Source organism: Electrophorus electricus, chromosome 1, assembly GCF_013358815.1.
Source record: "Electrophorus electricus isolate fEleEle1 chromosome 1, fEleEle1.pri, whole genome shotgun sequence".
Taxonomy (NCBI): Eukaryota; Metazoa; Chordata; class Actinopteri; order Gymnotiformes; family Gymnotidae; genus Electrophorus; species Electrophorus electricus.
Genome location: NC_049535.1, coordinates 19,794,433 through 19,806,932, shown reverse-complemented (window position 1 = coordinate 19,806,932; position 12,500 = coordinate 19,794,433). Strand labels below are relative to the sequence as shown.

The window sequence follows — 12,500 nt, the reverse complement described above, 5'->3', positions numbered from 1 at the left end:
CACACACCAGCACACCCACACAAACACACTTCTGAACATATCGCATAAACACACACACACACACACACACAGGGATGGAAATGTTGGCTGGGAGCGAGCTGTTTATGAGGTGTAGATATGAGTGCAGGAAAGCATTTCTCCTATTGGTTCTGAGGTAATCAACCATCTGGAAGGTGCAAGGGTTGGGGGTGTGGGGTGGAGCTCATGAGAAGGCAGTTATGAGCATGGCTGATGGAAATGAATGGGGTTAAACAAGGCCTCAGAAACAGCCTGAAGACATTTGGGCAACATGTGTCTCGAGAGGCCCAAGTATTAAGGCTCCTGAAGGGGACATCCAGTCATCCATACTTCAGTGAGTCCTTTCCCAGTTTACCTATACATCCATTTGTATTTCAAAAAGACAGGCTCATTGGTGTTAACATTTCAGTGACAGCACAAACATATTTTTGTATCACCAACAAAACCTCTTCAAACCTCTACCCTAAAATAATAAATCAACCTTACATTTACTTACTAGAATGCATAAAAAAGGTTAAACATTGAGGTTGAACACTTCTCTGCCATTTTATATACTAATTACAATATCACAAAATGACTCTGGACTCCAGGGGCTTAAAGCTAAACATCCTGTCCATATGTCTCCTCAGTCACTAACTGGCCTTCTCAAACTGGCAGAGTTATGCTGCGTTTTGCTTTGGATCTGAAGAGGCTGGGCACTCTAGCTGGTTGTAAGACATATGAAGCATAATATCACGGGAAGTGGATTTTTCCACAGCGGCTGAATCAGTCGTCCAGTGAGTGCACAGACCACTCTTTGAGCATGTTATTTATTCATAGGCCCTCTATAAAAAAATCTTAATACTAAAGCACGTTTACAGTTTGATACTCATAAAGTGTTCTTTTGTAAAATGTTTACCCCCAAAACCAGACCTTGCTTTACACATTTACAATCTTTACAACAATTTTCAGCACAGAAAAACAAAACAAAACAACAAAAAAATAACAAAATGAACAGCCATAAAGAATATCGTTATTTTTGATTCCATCATCAATGTTAAAACATTATCAGTATTAACAGAGAAATTCAATGACAGGCAGAATATGAAGCACAAATCTGATGTCCGTTTTCATATACAAGTTGTAAAGTTGTAAAGAAAGCGGCTTTATAGGACAGACGTTCCTGCGTCCTTCCTATCATTTCCCTTTACCCATCAGCCTTTGCTGGAAGCTCCACGAATATCTGAACTCCATTCAAATGTTAAGTCAAAGTAGTATTGCACGTTTTGCCATGGGCAGGTCTGCTCTTAAATAACAACAATTGACCAACCTATCAGATCAGTTTGAATACTGCTAATTTCTATTCTTTGAAACGGAGACACTATAGAGCAGTAATCACGTTTTTAGCATCTCATTAGCTCAGGGAGACATTATAACTAAAAGGTCTTTGACTTCCTGATATAAGATCAATGTTGTCTTTTAGACAGGCCGTGCTTAACCTATACTACACAATTACATTCATATTACGCCAGTGTCCTCCTTTATCAAGACAGTAAAAACAAAGTTGAAATTGCAAAGAGAAACACACACACCCACATACACGCACACACATACATTGTTTTTTCCAACCCCGAATGTGTGGTCTACACGAAGAGTTTCATAAATAATTCCAGAGCCTTATGTCAAGTTCAAATATACTTAGTTAATTACTTCGTGTGGATTCTTGCATGTGATTCTGAAGGGGAAAGAGTCACCAAAATGAATTGAGGTTGGAGACTTGCAACCTTTCGGCGGGAAGCTTGCTATCATCACACGTACGCATTTCCTTCAGGTTTTCATGGGAGAGGAATGAGTAGGCTGAGCATGGTGGGTAAGATGTTCGCAGTGTCCATTTGTAAAGCGCAAAGGATACGGGTGAGTGCTCATCCAATGAGGGAGGTCACTGAATGATGTCACTTCCTCCCACAGGATCACAGAAGTTAATGGGAGGTCAGAAAGCGAAGTTCTAAATGATACTTCAAGGCACATACCATACCAGCACAAACAAGTCCAGTGTTCTTTCCGTACAACCACTCTCTGCTAGACCATTGCACTTGGGTCAAACAGTCCCAATACAATTCACAGGAACAAAATAAGCGTAATCACATTTTCATTTGAATCTATTGGTTTTGCGATGAAACAGCAACACTGACAATAAATAGATGACAAAAAAACAAACACAAATAATTATACTCATAGAACACAGTGAAGATTGCATAATCAGAAAGACAATTTTTTTTTTTTTTGGCACAAAAGGACAGAAGGGATGTTGTGATTGCGTGAGCCTGACTTGCAGTCCATGCTTGTTCTCTGCTGATTGTCCCTAGAGGCTGGTGCGTGAGCGCAAGAATGCCCCGGCGCCTCGTGAAGAACTCACGCCTAAGCTGCTTCTTGAAGAGCTCGCTCTGAGCTTGGTGCAGAGACATTTCTTTGTTTCTCACTGCCTCGGCCTTGGCAAGACTGTCTCCCTAAACGGGACGCTACCATTCACCGATGGGTGGAGAGATGGGGGGGGCATTGTCACAAAGCAAAACATGACACAGATAGTGCAAGATGTTTAGAGACAAGCTGATTGAAGATGGGCACGCAGTGCTAATGTTTAGCACATCCTTCAGCATGCCCTGTTAACTACATCTTTTCAGTCCCTCTCATTCTTCATGTAAATTTTCTTCCCTACATTTCTGTCCTAATCTCTCACTGGTGATTTAAATAATATATTTTCAGACATTAATTTGATGCATCTTCTTTCATATTATTAAAGGCTTTTAAAATGGGTAGGAGAAGTCAAGGGGCCTGAAAGTAAAGGGATGAGCAAAACCGAAGAAGCAGAACGACACCCAAAGGGCAGGCGTAACGACTGAAACTCAGATAGTCTCTTCTCTTTCTGCCTCAGCAGGTAATGTGCAGTGCAATGCATCTTCAGTTCTCCTCTTCTGGTGCTGTACATCAGTCGTAGAAAAATAAATCAGTTGAAGCACGGGACGATAAGCCTCTTAGGTACTGTACATTACACATAGAAAATAACTTTGTATGTACATATAGACAACAATGGCAAAAATAACAACAAAAGAGCTGATCACACGAGCAACCTGTACAGTGTACACCCGAATAAGAAGCCAGGCAAGAGGTACTGAAGTGTATGGCTTGATAGGAAATAATTCCTAATATACATATACATGAACTTAATATTTTTAAATCTATCATGTACTTAAATATCCCTGGAATCGTGACAATGGTGTGCGGACAGCCCACCACACCATCTCTGTCTCCGTTGTTTCGGAGTCGTGCTCAGCAGTCATCTTCACTGAACTCAGAGAGAGTTCTGCTTTGGTGACCATAAATAGAATGCAGCTTCTCACAATATTAAACTGTAAGCTGTAAGATCAAACATGCTCGTCCTCCGTAGAGAACGTAAACCTTGGGCACACTGCCTGCCTTTGGGAGACCAGGTGCAGAGGGAGCCTGGGCCTAGGAGACTGCGGCCTGCTCCTACGCCGAAATGGCGTAATCATGTTTATGATCCTTCAAGATCTTGCTGGCATTGGAGCTAGCGAAGCTAGCAAAGTTCCAGAGCTAGCAGAGGATGGATACCCCGTCTGCTGTGAGCAGCTGGCCGCTTGTGGGGTCGTAGGTGCCGGCCAGATAGTACAGGTCCTGAAGACTGCTGCCAGGGTTCCTGTGACGCCTCAGGTGTTCGTATTCCTCACGGCTCACCACCTGGCACTTATGAGAGATTGTCTGCACGTCGTTCTCGTCCTCATGACACGACTGATACAAGGCGTGCTGGGGAAGAGACATATATTTTTCACATTTTCCTGCAAATAAAACGTACTAGTAGGCCTAAAAGACCATATTTTTTGGAGGATTTATGTCAAAACTTGTCCGCAGTTTCCTTATGTATGTATGTACATTAATATAGTTTGTAACTTTGACCTTTGACTTATGGACAGGCTTACCTTTCCCTCGTGATGCCTCTTGCCTTGCTTGGTCTCCTCTGGATGGTAAAACCACTTGACCTTCACCACCATGGTGCAGCTCCACGACTCCCAGAAGCTCTCGATGCGACCGATGTAGGGCAGGTGGGCACGGCCAGCTGCCAGGAACACAGCACAGTCTCCTACACACAGCGTGTCTCTGCCTCGGACTATGGCCCTGTAGAAGAGCTTACGAGCTTTCCCTTTCAGCCCACGTCTCTTGAGAAGAGGAACCACAGACAAATGTATATGCGTATCGATATATATTTATTTTTATATATATTTTATGCGGCACTGACACACAGGTAAATAACAGGAAGCCTGATTTACTGAGTTTTTTACACTACAATCTCAGCTTGTATGCAAGCCTAGGTATGGTGTTATTAGCACATAAAATTCATATGATTGGTAAGGCGGTCTTACCTGGGTGGGGGTCCCGCACCACCTCCAGAGTTGTCTGGCTGGCAGGAAGGGGGACAGTTTGGGTTTGCCTTGTTCCAGTGCCAGCCTCTGTCTCTTGGCCAGGTCCCTGGAGGGTTTGGAAGGTGAACTTGGGCATTCCTTCCTCTTCAGGGGCTTGCTGCTAGCACTCCCACCTTTGGCGCTGGATACGGCCACAATGTTACCACCTTTGGTGCTGGATACAGCCACAGCGTTCCCACCTTTGGTGTTGGATATGGCCACAGCGATGCCACCTTTGGCGTTGCATACAGTGTTCCCACCTTTGGCGCTGGATACAGCGTTCCCACCTTTGGCATTGGATACGGCTACAGCTTTGGCAACAAATGAGTGCTGTGGTGTGGTGGGGGCTTTTGGGGACTGCAGGAGGGAGTGATGGGGGGTGAGGCAGCTCTGCAGGACCAGCGTGGAGTTTTCTTCATCCTCTGAACTGTAGGAGGAGTCATTGTCTGAGGAGCAGAGGCTGGAGCTGGAAATGGAGCCAGAGCTGGAGGTACTAGATGACCCTGAGGACGATGAGGACACTGACAGGCGTGAGAGGAAATGACCAGCTGTCCTCAACCCACCCGAGGCCGATGCCAGTGCCGAGCCACCTCCCCTCCTTCTCTCCTCTTCCTCTTCCTCCTCCTCATCCATGTCTGAGTAGGAGCTGTGGCAGTCCCTGTGACAGCTGAGACCCAGTTCTCCACACTCACTCATTCGCAGCGACGGCGACTGCTTTCTCTGGACAGGAAGGAGCTCTGCCCGTGAGCTGTCACCCTTCCTGTTGTCTTTCACCAGCAGGGCGGGGTGAGTGTAGACTTCAGGTCTGGGTGGGACACCAGGCAGTACCCTAGAGCCGAACCCTGACCCACCTAGCAACTGTAGTGCCTTGCTGCTCTTGTTCTTTGGTGATGTCACTCCCTCATGATCCAGCTTGACCAAGAACTCGTTCTTCCTTGCCTGAGTCGTGTCTGAGTCTGCGGACCTCTTCCTCTGCCCATAGGGGCTGCTCCGGCCCCCTGCTGGTGTCCCAGCGGCATGGCCACAGAAGGACGAGTAACCATTAGCAATGCTACTGAATGAGTCCACCTCGAAGGAGCTGCTACTGAAGATTCCTTTGGCTGGTGTTGTCATGGAGACTGGAGCATGAGGAAAGATGTCTACCTCTCGGTTCCTCGAGGCCTTCTTGGAGGATAAGCCATTAAACTGAAACAGACTGATGGGCACTCTCTTCCTTTCAGCTAATGATGGCCAGGCAAGTGGCGAAGCTGGACTCTTGGTGACACCGTCTGAGATTAACCTCTTGAGCCCTGAACCCTTTGGTCTCCCTGGGAAACAAAGCATTTAGTCGCATTAGCATCTCAAACTGTCTTCGCTGGATTACAAGTACAATAACCACAGTCCAAGGACAATATAGCTTCTGCCCATGTTGTACTAAGAACATCTCTTAAAATCCTAGAAGTCCTACCTGGTCTTCTCGCAGGCTTCTCTTGAGCTTTGGCTTCCTCTGGACTGGCTGGTTTCTCAGAAGGTTTATCGATATGTGAGCTCCTCCTTTCATGACATGAAACCACTTTGTCCGACTGAGCAGTGGAGACCACAGTAGGGCTGGAGTCAATGCCTGCCCATGTGAAGGAAGAGAAATTCTACTTAGTGATTATTAGTGATTGCAATCATCATTCAGATTAAGGTTAAATAATGTAACACGGTAGTGGTAACATGGTAGTGTGTTTCTGTTTTCAAATCAAGGAGCTCTCTGCTGAATCTGATGTGACAGAGTGTGAGGAACTCACAGTGAACTTGGTAGCCTGGTGGAAGAAGACGAATATTGTGGAGCGAGATCCGCCCTCGGTCTCCATCATCAAACTCCACCATCACCGTACCTGGTTTGCCCTCATCACTGGTGCCCCCTAGGGGATAGTGTTATAAATTAAAATATTATCATGAATTTTTTTATGGTCAAACAAAATGCATCAGATTACATACTCATTAAATACTCAAACAGTCATTAGATTATTGTGATTTTTGACACAGGGATATTCTAGAGTGCTCCTCACCCCTACGGACATAGCCTGGATAAAGACATCGCGAGCGCTCACTCCAGTAGGCACACACTCTCGTCGCCTCGGTCAGCACTGCCTCTGTCTCAGGTCGCACATCCAAAACCTGGCACACACATACACACACACCCGCACGCACGCACACACACACACACATACATACACACACACACACACACACACACACACACGCACATGCACACATACCTCTGTCAGTCAATGCCAGTTCAAGAGAAAGAGGTGTTTGGAGTCAAAGGATAAACAGACAGACTCACACACACACTTGCATGCAAAAACACACACACACACAAACACTGGGCAGTCAATGTGGCAGAGCTGAAAGCATCACTTATCTCATGCCAGTGTGCCAGTGAGGTCTGAAAGCAGCGGAAGGCGTAATGCGGTCCAGCCAGACTGGCTGAGTAATAGTGCGCACACTCACACACATACATACACACATACACACATACACACACACACACACACACACACACATCTCTCTGAGTAATACCAGACACAAACACACACACACACACACACACACCTCTGAGTAATAGCACACTGTGAATCGGAGGGCTGAGATTGCAGGTGCCAGCGATTCTTCCTCCCCACAAAGCAGGCAGGGCCCAACATCCGCCACTCACCATGCTTTAATTTAGGGTTTCCATGGCAACAGGCCTTTTCTGACTGATGAGGTGTGAGGCAGGATGGCGGCTAGTGAGTGAGTGTGATTTCTGCTCCCTGTATATGTTGTGTGTGTGTGTGTGTGTGTGTGTGTGTGTGTGTGTGTGTGTGTGTGTGTGTGTCTGTGTGTGTGATGGGAGTAATAGATGGAGTAAAAGCTAAAGAAATGGAAGGACAAGTAAAGTAGTAGTGTGTATAATTAGATCCAGCTGCAGGGAGACTGCTGTTTACACAGTGGAACAGCTGCAAAACAACTGGGTGTGCGTGTGTGTGTGTCTGTGTCTGTGTGTGAGAGAGAAAGAAATCACTGGTTTGCAGTTGACCAAACTCTTCTACAAAGCTCTAGGGTATAAAGCAGTATTCTGAACAGTGGGCATGAGTGAAGAGGCAAGACAGAGGAGACAAGAACACTGGGTTAGGGTCACATGGTTATATAATACTGGTCTTGAGCTGATCAGTACTGCTGCTCAGTACTAGTGTCACACTCCTATACTGACTCATGTTTCATTCTCCTGTATGTTGAGAGTCCAAGCTCAGCAGACGTGTTACAGACCAGAATGTTGTGACTGTGCAGAACAATAGACAGCAAACACCATGCTATCTGTCAGCACACACACCCCCACCTACACATACACACTCCAACATATGCACACGCCCACGTGCCTCCCTTCCCCTGTAGATACATGCACACACACAAGAACAAGGAAATGTGGAGTAGCCAAGAAAGCCCAGAGGTTTACACTGTATAATTAGAGGCCATTTCAGTGTTGACTCAGATAAACTGTAATGTTAGCATAATTGTGTGGGCTTAGCAAGGCCCTCACGAAGAAGGAGAAGGAGCTTGTCCACCGACCCCAGGCCCGACACACGCTGCGAGAAATGAACCACACTGCATGGCTCAGATGGAGGTTGTATAGATAGCTCAGATGGAGGCCATAGGTTTAGGGAACGGGCTGCATCACACTCACACTCACTCACACACACACACACACACACACACACACTAACACAGTCGGGGGATGGGTCTGCATGGGTGGAGCCCCCCCCAAAGCTATCCTGAGCTATGGGCTGAGTGGGTAATCTAAGGGTTGTGGTTCGGTTGGAAGTGCAGACTTCTCAGCAAGCATGATGGAGTCGAGTATCTAAAAGAACCGGGACTGGAATAACAGCCTCATTATGGCCTTCAGAGGAGGAGGAGGGGAAGCAGCGGGAGGGGCCATTAAGGGAGGAGGGGAAATAGAGGGAGGGGCCATTAGAGGGGGGGAAACAGAGGGAGGGGCCTTAGAGGAGGGGAAACAGAGGGAGGGGCCTTTAGAGGAGGGGAAGCAGAAGGTGCTGTGCATTGCAGTAGGTGATATAGAGGAGGATGTGGAGGAGGATATCGCACTCAATGAAAGACTTTGGAGGATGTGTTGATTGCAGAAAGTAGCGTGGCTGTCGGATATAGTGGTGAGTGGTAGTTATGTGGGAAGGCGGTATGTGAGCACGTGAGTGTGTGTGTGTGTGTGTGTGTGTGTGTGTGTGTGTGTGTGTGTGTGTGTGTGTGTGTGTGTGTGTGTGCATGCGTGCGTGTGCTTAAGGGGATCGTCCTGAGAGGCTGCGAGTGTGGGCTGCTTTGTGCTCCAGTTTGAAGGAGAACTCACCGCTTCCTGCAGAAGCTGCTCCAAAGAGTAGATTCTGGGGCGGTTTCCTCGCTCTCCGTCGATAACAATACTGTAGCTGGAGGAGACAGGAGCAGCATTGGACTATTTTCAGCTGTGTGTGTAATGCTTGACTTTACACGTCCAGCCCCCCCCCCCCCAGTACTCAGCACTAGTCTCCCCTGCCACCCACAGTGCTGGTCTCTCTCAAACCTCAGCGATGTACTCTTTAACACTGATTGCTGGTCTCTATCACATTCAGTACTGGTTTCTCTCACACTGATTGCTGGTGTCTCTCTTTCACAACCAGCACTAGCCTCCCCCCACATTCAATGCTGATGTCTCATATTCAGTGCTGGTCTCCCTGACATTCAGTGCTAGTCTCTCCCACACTCAGTGCTAGCCTGGTGTCTCACACTTACTTCTGCGCAGAATAGATGTTTACTTTCACTATCAATTGAGGCGGTAGGCATGAGTGTTCTGACAGCGTTTGGGGCAGGTTTGGTGTACTCACAGGTCAGGCACATCCAGAGCTCTCACTCGGGCAGCGTAGAGAAGTTCATCCTCTTTGCTGATGAGAACTTTGAGCCCATCTACCAGCAGCTCTTTGGTAAGTACACAGTTCGGAGGAGCTGAGAACAAAATACAAATACACACACAAAATATAAATTGTGCACACATTTCCTCACGCACACATGCATCGCACACGCGTCTTCACACACACACACATCCGACAAGCGCACGTCCCCACTCATGCATTGCACAAGCGCACACGTCGTCACACGCACATCTGACAAGCACGCATGCCCACACACACACACACACACACACACACACACAACCACACAACCACACACACATCCTTATCAAAGCCGCAGAGGCGTGAGCCATGTGGTTATGCTGCCACATGTAGAGTCCAGGACAGGGAGTTTACTGTTTCTATGCCACAGTGAGATAAACCAACCAAATCTGCTTACATGGAGGATTTTTGGAGCGTGATGAAGAGTTGCTGTCTTCCTCCTCATCGGAGAAACTGCTGTCTTCACCCAGCTGGAAGCCATCATTTTCAGCAAAGCTTTCCAGAAGACGGCTGACTGCCCTGCCTTTAGACTGCACCATACACATACACACACCACACATGCTCCATGAATTGCATGCTCCGTGCCACACCATCGTACACACAATGAACCACACGAACCCTAGGACACCTACTATAACCCATTAATCCCAGCCTTCGCATCTGATCAGAACATCAGTATCCACTCAGGACTCACTCAGCAAGGTGGATAACATACTAGCCTATATGTTTAGTATTGGCATTTCAAACTACTGGATTATATGTATGTGGGATTACACGTAGGTAGAATAATGTGTGTGGTATTATGGGAGAATTTGCATGTTTTGTAGTGTTTCTTGCTTCTTTTCAAGAAACCACTGTAATTTTTAAGAACTCTACTCATATATTTTAATCTGTCAACATTTGAAGGACCAGCGGGTATATTATAAAAAGGTATGTGTGTGGGTGTGTGCACGTCCGTGTGTTTGTGTGCACGTTTGTGTGTGCATGTGTGTGCGTGCGCATGTGTGGGTCCATGCATGTGTGCACAGGTTCACATGTGTGCACACCTGTCTGAATCTGGTCCTCCTTTTACACTCATTGTCATCGCTCTGTGGGGACTGGGCCATAGTTGACCAGTAGCTTCTCCTCTGGAGTAACAGAAAAACAGATGAAAGTCAGAGAAGCAAAAGTGAAGCTGTCAACATTTATTCCCAATGCTTCCACACCAAATAATCATGGATTATTCTGGAAGAGTGGCCTGGAATAGGGTTCCTTAGGGATAGACTATGTGCCTTTGAACACACCCATACATAATAAGCCAAGCGCGAGTCTTACCCTTTTGACGGGTTGCCACGGTATAAGAGCTGCACCGCGGATATAGGTGTGCGGCTGGGTACTCACCTTGCCGACGGTCCTTCTCAGCATGGAGCTCTTGCGTGTGGCTCTCCTCAGCCTCTCGCTGGAGGTGGGGAAGGGGAGGAGACCCGCTGGCTTGTGGTAGCAGCCCAACCACGGCTTCTCCTGCAGCCTGGGCCGACCCGGTCTCCTCCTCACCCCCGGGGGCTCGGCTGTGGTGACGGGTGTCGGCCTGCTGGGGGCCCTCCTCTTCACCTTCACGTCGCCATCGGTGATGGAGGGAAAACGGGAGCCTGGAAGGGTTTGTTTGCAAATAAGCAGGGAGGCAGCTGGAGGTTAGGACAAAATCACGTGGAGATGGCTGGTTAGTGAATTTTGTCAGCATCGAGAAGATCTAGAAACCTACCGTAGAGTTCCTGCCGCTCTCTCTTATTTCTTGCCTTCTGATTGGCTTCCAGTTTGACAACAGAGGAGGGGGAGGGGTCTTTTATAATGGAGCTGGATGGGAGTTCTCTACTGGGCGGGGCTTTGATCGCAGGGATTTCGTCGCTGTGGTAACTTCCCTCTTCTTCCTCGTCTTCTGTAGCACAACAATGAAGGCTGAGTTCTCATGCTGAGTTCCCTCACGTTCTCATGCAGTCTCAAGTTATGCACCATAACTTGACCTATTCACCTATATAACTGAATGAGTTATGCATCATATTCCGTAATCAACGTAATAGCCATGAATAATATAATCGTAGATTCATAGTCAAAGTTTTTGATTATCTTCACACTTCTTCAGTTCAGTTCAACACTTACTAGACACTGCAGAGTGCATTAAATAACATCTAATTTTTAAAAATATTTTTGTATACTGCCCCCTAGCTATAATTTTATCTGGGGTTATCTTTGACATCATAGATAACACTAAGGTAGCAAATCATAAGCTACCTTCTATTGCATATTCATGAACTGTGAACTCAACTGACCCTCCTACACTTCACTCAATCATTTATCTGACACTTATCCAAAGCAACTTACAATTGTGTCTGAATACAACTTGAGCAATTGAGGGTTAAGAGTCTTGCTCAGGGGCTCAACAGTGGCAACCTGGTGGTGGTGAGACTTGAAAAATTGAGTACCCTAACCACTGAGCTACCACTGCCCACTACACATTGCTCTACTCGAGTAACAGAGATGGCACGTGCATACAAATGTTCAGTTTTCGGAAACAAGTGGGAGAAAGTTAATACTCTACATTTTATTCCAGAAAATGAGACCATATCAAAATGGCTTAAAGTTCTTTCTTGGGTTGAAGTGACACCCAGTTTGTGCAGGCTACAGTTGGCTAATTCTGTTATGTAATTTACCTCAGCCACAAATGAATTTTTATAATGTTATATGATACGATAAACTGACATTTCTGAAACTGCCAATAGTCATTGACTTTCCTGCCTTTAGATCCCGCCATGTAGTCAAAGCCTGTTAGCTAACTAACTGAATATAAGATAGCTAGCATTAGTTGACATTAGCTAATGGCTTTAATGTAAAAGTGATCAATATATAAGAAATGCACATATGATACCACTCTTAAAATATGAACTGTGGCATGCTCTAATTTAACTAGAGGATTTGATTAGCTTCTATTTAAACATGGCATGGATTCCGCTGGTGACCGAGACCTGTAACAGCTTTTCACCTCTTCAGGTTCATGGGGGTCCCCGCTCACACAGCAGAATGGTAAAAGGCGACAGAGGAAAAAAAAAAA

At 46.4% G+C, this 12,500-nt stretch overlaps 1 protein-coding gene across 3 annotated transcripts in view; it reads right to left on the bottom strand.

The window, feature by feature from the left end:
* Positions 1–813: 813 nt before the first annotated feature.
* LOC113571417 (BAH and coiled-coil domain-containing protein 1) overlaps positions 814–12,500 on the bottom strand; it is a 64,478-nt gene continuing 52,791 nt past the window's right edge. The window contains exons 18-29 of one of the 3 annotated variants that reach the window (XM_035525463.1): positions 11,157–11,330; positions 10,796–11,043; positions 10,462–10,542; positions 9,813–9,945; positions 9,350–9,467; positions 8,839–8,914; positions 6,509–6,617; positions 6,245–6,361; positions 5,920–6,072; positions 4,434–5,779; positions 3,993–4,229; positions 814–3,819 (exon numbers count right to left, since the gene is read on the bottom strand). In XM_035525463.1, the coding sequence (XP_035381356.1) occupies positions 3,610–3,819; positions 3,993–4,229; positions 4,434–5,779; positions 5,920–6,072; positions 6,245–6,361; positions 6,509–6,617; positions 8,839–8,914; positions 9,350–9,467; positions 9,813–9,945; positions 10,462–10,542; positions 10,796–11,043; positions 11,157–11,330 (3,002 nt within the window). In that variant the 3' untranslated portion in view covers positions 814–3,609. Of the gene's footprint in view, positions 3,820–3,992; positions 4,230–4,433; positions 5,780–5,919; positions 6,073–6,244; positions 6,362–6,508; positions 6,618–8,838; positions 8,915–9,349; positions 9,468–9,812; positions 9,946–10,461; positions 10,543–10,795; positions 11,044–11,156; positions 11,331–12,500 lie in introns of those variants that run through there. The other 2 variants (XM_035525467.1, XM_035525472.1) reach the window with 2 other exon arrangements.